At 40.7% G+C, this 15,000-nt stretch overlaps 1 protein-coding gene across 1 annotated transcript in view; it reads left to right on the top strand.

Moving 5' to 3' along the window:
- Positions 1–15,000, top strand: part of LOC138013872 (uncharacterized) — a 22,856-nt gene that overhangs the window by 7,578 nt on the left and 278 nt on the right. The window contains exons 8-18 of the mRNA XM_068860917.1: positions 1,713–1,793; positions 2,045–2,119; positions 2,798–2,970; positions 5,191–5,331; positions 7,201–7,562; positions 9,352–9,561; positions 10,507–10,742; positions 11,831–11,990; positions 12,764–13,358; positions 13,718–13,881; position 15,000. The exon at position 15,000 is cut by the window's right edge and continues 278 nt beyond it. Coding sequence (XP_068717018.1) covers positions 1,713–1,793; positions 2,045–2,119; positions 2,798–2,970; positions 5,191–5,331; positions 7,201–7,562; positions 9,352–9,561; positions 10,507–10,742; positions 11,831–11,990; positions 12,764–13,358; positions 13,718–13,881; position 15,000 — 2,198 coding nt within the window. The remainder of the gene's footprint in view (positions 1–1,712; positions 1,794–2,044; positions 2,120–2,797; positions 2,971–5,190; positions 5,332–7,200; positions 7,563–9,351; positions 9,562–10,506; positions 10,743–11,830; positions 11,991–12,763; positions 13,359–13,717; positions 13,882–14,999) is intronic.

The following is a 15,000-nucleotide window of genomic DNA, read 5'->3' as shown; positions in this document are numbered from 1 at the left end:
GGGAGAACAGTCTGGAGTCTCAAGGCAATGGCTTTAGATCCAATCTTGACATCTACATTAATTAAAGAAATCGGCCTCCAATTAGAAATTTTTCGTTTGTCTTTATCTTTCTTTTCTATCAAAGTTATTATTGCTTGTTTTTGGGAATTTGATAGTTCACCTTTATCAAATGAGCAATTAAGACTGTCTACAAGAAGCTTTCCAAGACTTTCCCAAAACGCATTATAGAACTCAACCGTAAGGCCGTCGTTACCTGGGGATTTGTTGCTTTGAAAAGATCGCAAACTCTTAAAACACTCCGCAAGCGTCAATCTTCCTTCACACGCCATCGCCTCTTCGTTTGAAAGCTTTGGGATTGCCTGAGAAAGTAAGAATGTGTTTGAAACGTTGTTCGGGATCTTAGAATTGTCAGTCTTGTAAAGACTAGAATAAAAAACTTCCACTTCCTTCATGATTCTTTTGGGGTCAGAGGTAAGAAAGCCGTCTTTGGTATACACCTTGCGAATACAACTCTTGGATTTTTTGTAGGTTTCAAGGTTTAAGAAATATTTGTTACTTTTTTCTCCTTGCTCAAACCAGGTGGCCCTGGAACGTACTATCGCACCCCTTGATAAGTGCTCATAAAACAATTCGTACTCGTTTCGAATATTCTCCATTTTTTCCATATTTTCGGGGGATGGAAACACACTGCAATCCTCCTCGCACTGCTTTAATGAGTCTTCTATTACTTTCAAATTCTGTCTTCTGGCCTTAGCTTTAGCTTTGCTGTACTTAATCGTAACCTGTCGTATTCGATATTTGATTAAGTCCCAAAGAACTCGCTTATCAGTAACTTCAATGAACTCCTCTCGCCACACTGGCACACTCTCAGCTATAAGCTTACAAAAATCAGAGTCATCTAACAAACTTGCATTAAATTTCCAATAAGATGGACCGTGCTTTTGCTTTTCTACACTGCTAAACTGAAGCACAATAGCCGAGTGATCGGAGTTCAAAGAGGGAATTATGTCGGCACCCTCTACCTCCTCCTGGTACGAGTCACTCAAGAGCCAATAATCTAGTCTCCGTTGAAGAAAAGGATTTTTTTGTCTCCAGCTGAAGCGTTTACATACCGGATTCCTCACACGCCAAATATCTACTAAATCGAAATTTAAACATATGTCTTGAATGTGTTTGACAGAATCTTTTTTTGTGGGATTACCCCCAGAACAGTCAAAATCAGGATCGATAGCAACATTAAAATCCCCACCTACTACAATTTTTTGCTCAGCGCTTGTATTTAATTCCTCTACCATTTTTTCTAAACCGCTGAAAAATTCGCATTGCTCTTGAACCTTATTTGGTGCATAAATATTGACCAATAAGAAATCAGATCCCTGTACAGTGGCGTCAATCAAAATGTAACGACCGTTAGTGTCCAAAACGGACGATTTATACTCAAATTCCAGATCGTCTTTTATTAAAATCATTACCCCGCAACTGTGGTTAGTTCCATGTGAATAGAAACTCTTACCCTTGTATTGAGTATTCCAGATATCTTCCACCTCAAACGGTTATTCCATTTGCCCTTATTGGATAAGAGACTTGTTATAGCCAACTCGGCGCTACGTACCTCGTTGCTATTTACCACTTCATGTCCAACGCGCGCTTATGGAATAATTGTTAAATAATTTATGAAGATATGCATCGTGCTTCTCTTTGTTTCTCTTAAGGTTTCTTTCCAATAACCCCGACTTGGCAGACTTGAAAAGTGACTCATTCAACTACGAAGACTTTATGAACCTGTCGATCATGTAAGCAAGTCTTTCAATTCGAGAAGCATATTACTCATTGACATATTGCTCATTTAGCATCGTGCTCATTGCCTCTGCAGAATGTCAGTTTTATTTTCTTAAAACCCGGCAATGAATCCTTTCCGACCAGAAAGCGTCTCCGACAGTGAAACCCTTAGACCTTTTCGAAACAAAGCACCGGTTTTTACTCTACTTCGAGCCAATTTTCCACTTCTTTGATTCCTCTTTGCCCGCCCCATTGATTTTTTCAGCCACATCTTACAGACTGCCCTCGTCCGAATACAGATAAACAGTTTCAGGAACCAGAAACTCACTGGAGTTTTAATGTAAGTCAGGGCTTCTTTTCTGGCAGCGAAGACGGCTACCGCCGCGATAGCATTACTTTATAATAAACTGTTTTCGCTATCCTAATAATTTTCAAATGTTCCATCCATCTCGTTTGCGTTTTTCGGTATGGACGAATCCCGAAACTGGATCGGCACGAACGTTTTTAAAGTAGATTCACCTTTTCCTCAAACCCTTGAACTTGCTCATTTCCCGCTGCTGTTTTGCAGAGTACCGTAAAGAATTATACTATAAGAGTGCCGCATTATAGTTTTTCCACATTATTTCAATAATATCGTTGTTTTGTTGCGATGCCGTGGCCGTCGACAAGCGGAAGCAGTTGAAATGAATGAACAAAATGCGGCGCGGCATTTGGGTGTGTAATAAGAACTGTTTCTAAATTTCGTGAAATCCAAACCATCGTCATTACAGCAGCCAATCACATAAAGAGGCAAGCAATGAAAAGAGCCAATCATAACGGGAAACAATTACATGTAGCTGCCTCAATGCGCGGGAAAATTAAAAGTGGTGTCACTTTTGATACGATTGGCTGAGAATTCTGCGCAAGAAATTTCTTAGCCAATCATCAAATGCAAAAATACTTCTCATTCACTTTAAAACAAATATGAGATGTCTAACTTCCAAGTAGAGGAATTAAAAAAATGTTTCTCCATTTGCAGATATTCGACGGAGATGATATATCCGTTCCAGGTGTCCTATGATTCTCAGTTACGTGAGGGACTGGCGCGAAATGGATTCAACTGTGACAATGTCATGTGCACTCCTTGTCATTTTGGGACTTACCATAAAAGAATCGCAAATGGGTCTTATGTCTGTGAGAAATGCCCGGCAGGTAAAGTATGCTTTAGGCACTGAATCGGTCTTCAGTAATTTGTGATTTGATGTACACGAGAAAACCTCACCCTAAGTAAATGGTAACAGGCTAGTTTCGAATTGTGCAGCAACAAAAGAACAGAGTCGAGGTTCAGGGGAATAATTTGCATTTTCCTTTGTTTTGAACAATACAATATGCTAATTATTCCCCTGAACCTCGACACTGTTCTTTTGTTGCTGCACAATTCGAAACTAGCCTATTGCGGACATAGTTAATGGAGGGGACTGGTTTGGAAGCTCGGCAAACATCAAAGGAGCAAACAAAGATGCCCGCAAGATTTAGGTTGGAAAGTCCACCACCGTGCAATCACCGTGCACAATCTTTTGTTTTGCGCTCATACACTATGCATGAATTACGTAACCAACACGTTTCTATTGGTTAGTTGCTCAGTACGGAGTAAACAACTATTAGGGAGCTTTAGCAACGACAACGGCGACGGCAACGAGAACGTTACAAATTTGCATATTCATTGGGCAAAAACAATAGCTTTGCTCGCCCTGCACGTGCTTTTTTCATTTTTGTCCATTTCTTTGCCGTCGTCAGCAAAGCAACAACGTGAAATTACCAAGTTTGAGGTGTTATGGAGAACGTCAGCACTTGGAGATAAAATTTCATTTTTCTCCCGTAAATTAAGGGCCGCTCGTAACGGTTTCATTCCTGAGGGACTGCCACACCTTTGTCATATTAAAAGGCTTGGAATAGTCGCGTAATGATCGCAATAACGTGAATTTATGTTTTTACATGACGTTCTCGTTGCCGTTCCCGTCGTCGTTGCTAAAGCTCCCTATTGTGTTTTGTGCACGGTCAAGGCCAAAAAAGAGAACAAAAACCTACAACAAAGAAAGTTGTCGGGTTTCATAACCATTCCTGTCCATTAACTATGTTGCGGACGACGATGGCATCTGATTCCTTGTACTGTGAGTGTCATTTTTACACCCATCGAGGTCGAGATTTTCGTGGAGCTCGTATTCTTTCTCCACTTTTTAATAAAAATAGCATTTTTGGCGGGAAATGGCATGGGCGGGAAGCCACTTCTTGATGGTGGGATTCTTTGGCGGGAAGTTGCATGGCCAGCATACTGCATTTTGGTAAAACAAGCAAAAATCTTGAAGACATGCAACCATAAAAACCAAGCTAAGTATTTTTGTAATATGTCGTACAACGAGGAAAGAACAGATGACAAAAAACCAGTATGCAAGCGGCGAGTAATCCATGCTCAACGTGAAAGAGAGCGACTGAGAGCTCGAGAGAACAAGGAAAATCTCAGTTAAAAACAACGAGAGGGAGAGCAAGAAAGAGATCAAATAAGCAGCGGGAGAAAGAGCAAGAACGAGCACAAGAAAACAGGTTGAGTAATGGTGACAAAAAGTCGAAAAGAGCAAGAAAGAGCATGGGAAAATAGAATAGTTTCTGGTAATGAGCAGGCCGGATTCGTTGGTTCGTGTGAGCATGGTGAGCAGACGAGTTATAAAAATATCTGAAAACGAAGACACAAATTAATAAATAATAATTGAGGATTTCCGCTTTTAGGCTTGCCTAAATATATACATTAGTGTTACAAACCAAATCATAGGAAGGGTCAGTTTGTTTGTAACTAAATGAAAGCAATGGGCCATTCCCGAGTTGCTGTTTGTCTCAGTTTCGAAGTGAGTCTTGGTGCTCAACTATAGTAAGGGAAATGAGTTTGATTTGCATAAAATATGCAACTCATCTCCATTTGACTGGTTCTGCAGCATGACTCGCTTTGAAACTGAGGCATACAGTAACTCGGAAATGGGCTATTTGTGTGACGTTAAACGTGTGGTCATGTGCAAAATCAGAAGTCGATAACCAACAAGTGTCGATCTCTCTCATTTGTCCTTGGCCCATGCCATCATTTTACGGTATTATCTAAATTAAGAATACAGGTACGTCCCGCCAACCAGATATTGGGCCTGCTGATCACAACGCCCTATGATTGGTCCGCAACCAATTAGCCGCACATGAGATGCTGAAGGACGCAATGCCTTCATGTTATCTCTCCCCCATCCCCCATCCCCTCCCTCCCCCCCAAAAAAAAAGAATCAAACAGTAGCCGTTATAAAAATAAATAATAATACCGTCAACTGACAAGCCGGATTCCATCGCAGATCAAGATTTCCGGCAAAAAGTTTTTTAATATCTTATTTCGGTTTTTAGGTGGATTTTATCTGAATACGCTCGGTCACCATGGTACTTTGGCTGGAAATACAGGTTGCTTGCCTTGCCCTAAGGGTACTTACGTCGAGTTAAACCAGACCCCTGGGAGACATCAGCATGACTGCCATGTGTGCCCGGCAGGTAAGGTATTTATCTAACATCGTGGAACATCTTTTTTTTCTTTCTAATTCACTAAACAATAGAATCAACAGAACAACATATGAAAGCCGTTTAGTTTAAAAGAAGATAAATATATATGAATGTAGTAGCGAAGAATTATATTGAATCATATGAAAGTTATGAAAAGCAAATCAAGATAATGTAAAAGTTTGCAATAAAAATGTTAATGTAGTAGCGAAGAATTATATTGAAGCACAAAAGTATACGTATCTTACAATGAAGACGAAGCTCGCGCTTTATTGGCCAATCGTGTTCGTTACCATGACGACACCTATATTCCTCACATGTGAAAGATAAAAACGATATGTTCACTGCACGCGGTGAAGATATGATTTTTTAGTAAACGGCGAAATCCTGGTATTTCATCAGTATCAAATATATAATAAATAGAGGATATTACATGGCCGCGCGGGGATACGAATTTTATCTTCGATAAATCTACTTTCAGCACCCGAAGACAAAATTCGTCTCCCCGCGCGGCCATGTAATATCCTCCATTTATTACATGTTTTGGTGCGTAGTATCGCTGAGTATTTTTACGAGGTTGTGCTGTATTTTGAGTTGAAATACTCAGCGATACTACAAACCAAAACATCTAATAAGCTATTTATTATCCAACTTTTTTTGCACTACATTTTTAGGATAAGAATTGTAAACAACCGAAAACGTGCGACAGATTTGTGGGTGTGGGACAACGTGAGACAGGTTTTCTGCTGTACAAATTAATAACCAAGTATAGAAATAAGTAACTGTACAATATCGTGGAATATTTGTACTCGTTTCGTGCGTTTTTTGTACAATAACTAACACAGCTGGATAATAAAATGCTTTAGCTACTCTATCGGGGAATCTTTGTTTACACTTTTGCGGCATTAGCACAAGGCAGGAGCCATTGATTAGGAGCCTCCCTATGCAATATATCCTTTATTACAGTTAAGGCAGCTAAGCGTTTGTATCTTTTGATACAAGTTAAATCGATTTAAACTTTAATTTAACATCGATTCAACTTTTCCTTTCTTCTCAAAAATGTTGAATGGTGTAGAAGCCGTTTGAATACTCTGTTCAACAATTGTAGAACACACGCATGCTCACTTCAGGCCGCAAAAGTCAATATGGCGTAGTTTATGTAGACTCGAGAAACTGGTGTCTAGTTCTTAGTCCCTCGAAATCAAATTTAGCGAAAGTGTTGGTTCTTTGGTTGGCGCAATGTTGGAACCCTTTGAGCGGCCTCCGCACAACTTTGTTTTTGCGTCCAACATTTGCCCAACATCCGTTGTTCAACTTTTGTGGAGCCAATGTTGGACAAATGTTAAAACCGTTCAAACAGGCCTTAATGCAAAATGTCTTCTGTGAGCCAACTAGTATGTTAATGACACAAGATGGAAATAATGATGTCAGCAAAGATTCCCTTAACGATTACCTCAAAGTCACCCCAAGGAAAAATGTTTCATAGGGGTTCGATCCCCTATGAGAATCCATTTCTAAGTGCGTTATTTACAGCTAAAATTTCTAAGTGCGTTCTACGTGCGTTCTTTACAGCTTAAATATCGAATTGGCAAAAATATTGCAACAAAGTTGGAGTAACAATACAAAATACAATTCACATTTCTACTTCTTAGTCTCAATAAAACGTCGTAAAAATTTTACCCGTTTCTCCGTTGTGCACTTGTAATTTCTTCGATCTACGAATAAAATGGCGTCTATCCCCGGAAAAACGGGGCTAGACACCCCGTACTCCGATTTTGGGGAATCCTAAATTTCCAAACATCTTACCCTTGTTTTCTCCTACACATAAATGACGACAGTGATGTCACTCCGCATTTGTTAAAGGAACCAAGAGAAGCGAATGGGCAGGTTACCGTGGCTGTTTCTGCATGGACTCGTTTTACCGGAAAGGCAGGTTTACCGAGTGCATGGCGTGCCCCAAAGGAGTCAAGGGAATCCTCTGCAATGGGACCATCTTGGTAAGACAAGGCTTTTGGTGGCGATTCAGGGATGACAACGAAAGTTGGCAGTATCAGCAGTTTGTGGACGCTTTGATGGTCCCAGATGAGAAGTTTAACCACACGGATGTAAATTTCACAGGGATTTTCCCCAAGGCGTACCCGTGCCCCAGGGCTTCGTCTTGTTTGGGACTGCTAAACTCTGTTCGAAAACCCTGCGAGACAGGTTACACGGGGCCGCTATGTGAGGTAAGACACAATGAACTACGCAAATTGAATAAAATTGGCACGTTGGTAAAGGGTGAATTTTATAAGGCAGGGATTGGATTTTTCTCGAGGAATATCGAATGGCCACACATGTCCAATATTCCGACATAGTAAGATTCCTGGTACAATCACAATCAGTCACAATGAACATCACAAAGTGTCGCAAAGTGTCCCGCTCTTTATGTCTCACAAAACTGCTACTATTTTTAAGGATGAGGGTTAGGGGACACTTTGTGATGTCCCATGAATCTCATTATGTCGGAGTATTGGACAACCCTCTATTTCAGTACCGTAATTATTTTGGCACCTAATTCGTCATATACTTTATCACATCCCTCGGATACTAAGCCGGGTTCAATTGACCACTTTTGGAGGTCATACTCTAATGTAAGGCACACCTGACCTCATTGTGAGCTTTCCTGCTTGATTTGATTACCATGGGTCCATTTCTCGAAAGTTCCGAAACTGGTCGGGCGTATTTCTGGGACCATATATCTCTAAGTATCTTCAAAGAGATCAAATTTGGCAATGCGTTGCTTTTTCGGGTCTTGAAAATCTTTCTAAGACCAGTGTTTTACAGTGCAACGCGCCTTACCGTGGCCACCCAACAAACTTTTACATTTGACAACTACGTGTAAATACGTCAACTCAACAACCCATGCAACGGTGTTCAACTTACAACTGTACGAACTTTGCAAGGAGCCGTGACTGTTAATCAAAGTCGCACACCCTTATTAGCGGATCATTTGTAAAAAACGTTGTTAGGTGGCCACGGTAAGGTGCGTCGCACTGCAAAATACGCGCAATGTATTCTTACAAGTTTAGGTCAGTTAAGTTATGGCGACTTTCGAGAAACGGGCCCCTAAGAGACTTGATAATCATCGATCTTGATAGCAACTGTCTGTACGTAGCCTGCAGAGATGGCGTATTTGGGTAAAAGGCGATGAATAGTCCTTTGATTTAATCTATGGTGTCATCTTGGACGAAAAAAACTGAATTGTGTCCTTGCTGCGCTTCCAATGTGGCGGCCTTTCAACGAAAGATCGTTGAAAGCCAGTTTTAACGGGCGTTGGCGTATCTGTACTTTGTCTTGTACTCGACTTGACAATTGGAGGTCAGCGAGAATTAAGAAAAGCTTACAGGAGCCACTCGCCCAACATAAGGTATCCGGCTTCAGTTTAAAGGGAACCTCCACTAAAACAACAAAATAACTTTAAGCCACAGAACATAATGTTTGCAATTACAAATTTTCAAACTTTTTCATATGAAAGCGTTCGTATCCGAAAAAAGTGAATTTCAAAAACGCTTGTCTTCGCCTTCAAATTTCACGGGGGCCGCCATCTTGAATAATTGCGACGTGCGTAGTTGCCCTATTATTCTGACACAAAGAGCTATTGTCCTGGAACAATAGGGCAAACACGACACGTCGCAATTATTCAAGATGGCTGCGCCCGGGAAATTTGAAAGCCAAAACAAGCGCTTTTAAAATTCAGTTTTTTCGGATACAAACGCTTTCATTGGAAAAGCTCGAACAGTTTTAATTGTAAACATAATGTTCTGTGGTTTAAAGGTATTTTGTTGTTTTAGTGGAGGTTCCCTTTAAAGAACACTCCCAGGAGAACTCTTGGATCACTAAAATATGGCAAAGTGCATGACGTTCAAAACTAGATGCGCGATTTCATTCGGCGGAGAAAAGACAGCGCATGTCATTATTCTTTAAGTTAAAGTTTATTACCAGTTTCATGTGTATTTGCTTCCGTCTTTGCGTTAGGTTTGCATTGAAGGATATTACAAGTCCATGTCTCGTTGCACCCAGTGTCCTACCATACCTTGGCTGGTAGTACAGATGGTCTTCGTTGTTTGCTTTATTTGCGTTGTTGTCTTCATTCTTATTCGATACGATAAAAGGACTAAGGTCAGGGGACGAACACTCTCTGATATATTCCTGGCGCGCTTGAAAATTGTTGTTGGGTTCTATCAGGTATGCAATGTAACAATTATGTTAAGAAAAATTCTGGAATGCCTCCAGAAGGAAATTTGAGTGTCTTGTTTTCAAAATGCTCTTAATCCGTAGGAGAATAACAGAAGTCAATCCTCAAACAGACCACATTCGCGCGAAAATTCTCATTCTCCCAGAAAATGGAAATTGACACCCGGTATCCATTTTTTTATAACATAACATGCCCACACTTTGCATATATACTTTTTTTTTTCATTTCATTGAACTAGGACAACACCCTAAATAAATAAGGGATGGAAATTATGAACCAGGCTATGCATTCTAACATACATGGTCCCCATTCTGACTTTGTACGGTGCTCCGACACCGATACTAAAAGGGATTTTGTTCAGACAGTTCACGCCCAAAATATCTTTCAAATATTCGTAGTTTGGTTTGTCGAACGCGATTCCTGTACTTTGTTTACTTCACCCAAATCCGCACCCCTCCTTTATAATTGCCCGTACTCAAATCGGCGCTCGACTAAGAGTACCACCACTGGGGCAACTTGAAGAAAAAAGGTTTGTTCAGACTTGTAACGTTGCCCAGTGCTCGAGAACGGGCACCAAGTGTGAACGAAGCCATAGAGAAAATAAGACTAAAATATTTTGAAAAAAAAAACACCTTCAAAGTCTGAACAACGAGGAAACAAGGCCAAAACAATTTTCTAATAGCAAGATAAGTGAAGCTATGGGACCGGTATTCACTGTTACAGGGCGGTGTCCTCTTAACGCAGCGCTTGCTAAACCATTGCTCCGGGCAAATCTCCATAGAAATCAAATCTGGTTCATTTTTATTTTTTTATATCAGCTCTCTTACTTTTCCTTGCCATACTTGCTAGTCGTTTTCGACTGGAGAGAAATCGGTAGTTGTAAACTCCAGCTATTCGTAACATTGTCGTTTTCGTCTTTTGTCATTGATTACAAGGTGACTGTCGGAAGTTTAGACGCCTTTTCATACGTTCAGTGGCCAGAAGCTCTGCTTAAGCTTGGTAACTACGCCAAGTTTTTCCAGTTGAACTTGATCCAGATCGCTCCCACTGACTGCATCCCAGTCAGTTTGAAGATGAACGCTTACGTTGGATTGCTGTTTACCATTGCTTTCAATGCAGGATTTATTGCCCTTGTCATTGCCTACTTTCAGACAAGAAAACTCTGTATCAAGTACGAGTTTGGTTTTTTTTTATGTTGTAAGCATAAACACGATTTTAAACCGACGCACCTTGAAATCGTACATATCTTTAGGTCTGCCTACATATTTTTTTCCATCTCTAGCCACTGCTAACATTTTATTTCACTACCAGTACCATAAAACAAGTTATCAAATGGTCTGTTCGCGACATTGGCAAATATCGCTTTTGTCCTCATCACTGTCATCCTTATGGTCGCCGGTCGGTCATCTCAGTTTGTTGAGCATCGCACTGTTGTGTAGGAGATGGCAGGTTCAAACTCTAACTGACCCCACCCTCAGAGTCTGAGGAGAAAGCGCTTCTCTTGAAATAACATCTTCAAATGGTTACACTCTTTAGTCGTCTCAGATATCAACAATAAACTATCTATCTAGCGTTGATCCCGTTCATAGAGCATGGGAAATTTAACAACCCACACACTATCCTTTACGTACAGGGTGGAGCTCTCGTGATTGTGATCCTCTGTGGCAAGTTGTTGTTGGAAGGGTAAATGCTCGAAGTCACTGACTGGAAACAACAAGCCACTCTACGATCGGAGTGTAAATAAAAAAAGGATACGACACAGAATTGTCCTCATCATCACATGCAACTAATTAAGGTTGCTAAATCCAGTTTCAACAATTTCAAGACACTGCCCTATTGCGAGGACTGACGGATGAAACACCCTATATTCTGTTTTTAAACACTTACATTTCAAAAAGCAACTTGGTAAGCCCCATGTTTTTATTGCTGGAAAGTAATCAGCACCATAAGAACATCAGTGACACACTCGGCTATTGCCTTCTGCGCCTTTTTTTTGTCCTTACCACATTTTGACGTCACCTGCGATCTATTACTGAACTGACGCCCGGTAACATGGAATCTGTTTTAATAGGTTAGGTGGCTTAAAAGTCACAAAGTCACAATATTGAGTGTATTTTGTTAAGCTTTCATGGTATCACAACCGAACCGCTTGGTGATAAAATGCTCTGGCTCAATCCTTTTATTAATGTAGTTTCTTATAGTGTTGAAACTAGTTAGAGCCTCCTTTAAACTAAGTTAGACGTTTTTCCATATCCTTAGGTTAAGAAAGAACATGTCAAATGCAGAAAAGGAGGTGGCAATTTCGCTGAGTAAAGCGCATTGTTACTGCATCGCCTTTCTGGTCTTGTTCATCATCTTTCCAGACGTTACTTCAAGAATACTTCGGATGCTTCCTTCTGCTTGTCACCAAATCTGCCAGGTTGATTTGATTTTCTAACAAGTGCAGTATAAACAAGGTTTAAGAACACCCAACTGCTCAAACTGTCGCTTCCGGTTAAAAGAGGGGTTCTTTCTCTGTTGTCAAAGGACTATACTAGCTGTTGTTGAGCACCCCAGATAAAAGCGTTGATAATTTTCGACATCATGTTTAACCTCAGCCAAAACTGTCCCGTTATATGCATAAAAATTGCAATTGGGCCAAAACTAATACGGAAAACCTCGATGTACGGCAAATTGCTCAAAATGAATGTTTGGTTAAGTCACTTCTGCATACGCCATAACCAATGTCTTAGGGTAAGACGTCGTAGCAACATGTATAAAAAATTAATATATGTAGATGTAACATAAAATGAAAACGTGACTCTAATGTATGATAATTTTAAGGGGCCCTGTCACCTCACTCTCGGTTTTCCTTTCCTTTCACTTTCTATGACCTCCGTTCGTCACGTCTACATCATCTTTGAGATACAAGAGCCAGAAATATTTCCAATAAATATCTGCTGGAGGAGTTATCCACAGTACATTCTTGGCCACTTCTTCAAAACGAGTTCCAAGATTTAGTAAAACTAATCCATTTCCATTAATGTTCGTAATAACCAAAAACAGTACATAGTCTCCACTTGGTCGTAAGTGAAAAAACACCCTATCATCTTAAAACATCTTTTTAAGATCATCTACAGCGTCCAAAGAGGGGGCGTGACAGAGCCCCCAAAATTGTCATTTGCTCGTTGATGACAAGTTGACTTTTTTCAGGACCTGACAATGAAGAACTGCAGTTACTATCTCAAGGCGTATTACAGCTTGAAGTGCTTCGACAAGACTCACAACACCTACATTACAGCCGTTTATGAGGGATCTGCCTACCCTGTATTGTTTCCACTTTTCATTGTTACAGTATTATACTTCCTGTACTATCGGCCTCACATAAAAAACCTCGCCCGAAATACGCAACCAAAACGGTACGAGATCGTTGAAGGCATGCGCTTCCTCTATGAAAACTACAGCGAGCGCTCCTGGTACTGGGAAATTGTGGAAACAATCCGGAAGCTCGTTCTCACTTCCGGTTTGTCCCTAATTGGCGCCGAGGGTAAAACCTACATCGGAATGGCTGCAATGGCGTCTGGGTTCTACGCTGTGGCGTATGCACAAGCTCAGCCAATCCCTGACAAGTTTGAACACCTGTTGCAGCTGGCATCCTTAATAGCTACGTTCTTTAATCTGAGTGTTGGTGCCTTGTTGAGAATTCCTTCAGAGATGGTCGACTACTCTATCGAAAAGGACAAAGATTCTGTTGGCGTCACTGTCCTACTGGTGACAGCCAATGTCATGGTGATCGGGCTTGTCGCCGGTCAGTATTCGGAACCCCTTTGTCCCCAAAAGCAGAGTGTTTCAATTTAATGTGTCATCAATCCTCAGCACCCACAAAAAAGGAAGATGGGAGTAGTGTCATTCTCGCCACTTGCTCAAGAATTTAGTGGTTGGAACTACAGCCCGAAATTTTTGTTTTGGGTTTTTGAATAGTAACTTTTAAAGCTAAATTCAAATCTCTTCAAACCAGAGTAGTATCAAACGATGCCAACCCGGAATTTTTTCAATGAAGACATCGTGTGACAGAGTTTGCATCCTTTAAAACATCTGGGCAATTTTCTCGCAGACAAATAGGGGGGCGTTTGTCGCTTACGGGCTCTCTGTTCTCTTCTGTTTTAGTTCGCTATCTTGAGTCTCTGGGTAAGAGTCTATACCACGTATACAAAAACCAACAGTGCAGCTGTGCGTGCTGCCTTGGTGTTATCTTTTCAACTAGGAAAGACGGACCGAGTTTTGAAGGTGTGGCTGGAGACCTTGCCAACCAACTTGTCGAGAGAAACAAGGTTAGTCTTTTTAATAGCGGACCGTGGTTAAGAAAATAAGGTAACTCATCGATGAGGGAAATTTTGGTTTTGATCATGATATCATCGTACAACCGTCCGTGGTACGTTCAACTTTTTACGTTAGCCGCCAATACGCGAAATGTCGCACTGATGCAACATGCGTTTTTTGGTGGGAAGTTGCAGACGTTGGAGCCCGAAATTTTTGTTTTTGGCGAGAAGCTGCATGGCCAGCGTACTACATTTGACATTTCGTTTTAGGAAAACAAGCAAAACTTTTGAAGACAACCTAAAAATAGTATTTTAAAAATGTTGTACAACGAGGGAAGAGGACAAAATGAGAGAGAAAAAAACAATAGGCAGGCGACGACTTAGCGATTCCCAGTGTGAAAGAGAACGACTGAGAGCACGAGAAAACAAACAAAATATCAGTGACAAACGAGTGAGTGACAGCGAGAGAACCGGAGCCTGAGTAACAAGCAGTAGAAGAAAGAGCAAGCACGAGCAGGAGAAAACAGTCTGATTAATGGTGACGTAAAAGGTCGTAAAAGGACGAAAAGAGCAATAAATAGCACTGGAAATAGACTCATTTATAGCAAGGAGCAGGCCGATCTGGTCGTATGATGAGCAGACTAGTTATAAAAAATACTTGAAAACAAAAACAGAAATATATCATAAAACTAATTAAATATTACCAACTTTTGAAAAAGACCGACCCTTCGTAAGAAAAACCAGTGACATTCTGAAGCAAAAACAAAGTTCCAATATGTAGTATCTAGGAGTTTAAATGAGACCCTTCGCAAATCCAGACTGCGGGATTAGTCCTTCCTAGGGCAAAGAAAGTCTAGCCAGTGTCCTTCTTGTAGCCTGCGAGCGATCTCTCTCGAGGGAGCGGGGTGAAAAAAAACCGTGGAAGCTGTCTTTCACCTCTTTCGTCGAAAGCTTGCTCGCAGGTTATTCTTCTTGGAGAGAACTGACCTTTCTGCTAGAATACACAACTTTTTTGGGCTGCCAATTATCTCCTTGAAATGCATGCTTTGCTTTCATGCGCAAAACACCATGAGACATATTAGTTTAAAGTATCACAACCTTGCCTTTACTTCTTTGAAATTCGAAATTAGA

The sequence above is a fragment of the Montipora capricornis genome, chromosome 8 (genome assembly GCF_036669925.1).
Source record: "Montipora capricornis isolate CH-2021 chromosome 8, ASM3666992v2, whole genome shotgun sequence".
NCBI lineage: Eukaryota > Metazoa > Cnidaria > Anthozoa > Scleractinia > Acroporidae > Montipora > Montipora capricornis.
The sequence above is the reverse complement of the archived record's forward strand: the minus strand, read 5'-3'. Positions and strand labels throughout refer to the sequence as shown.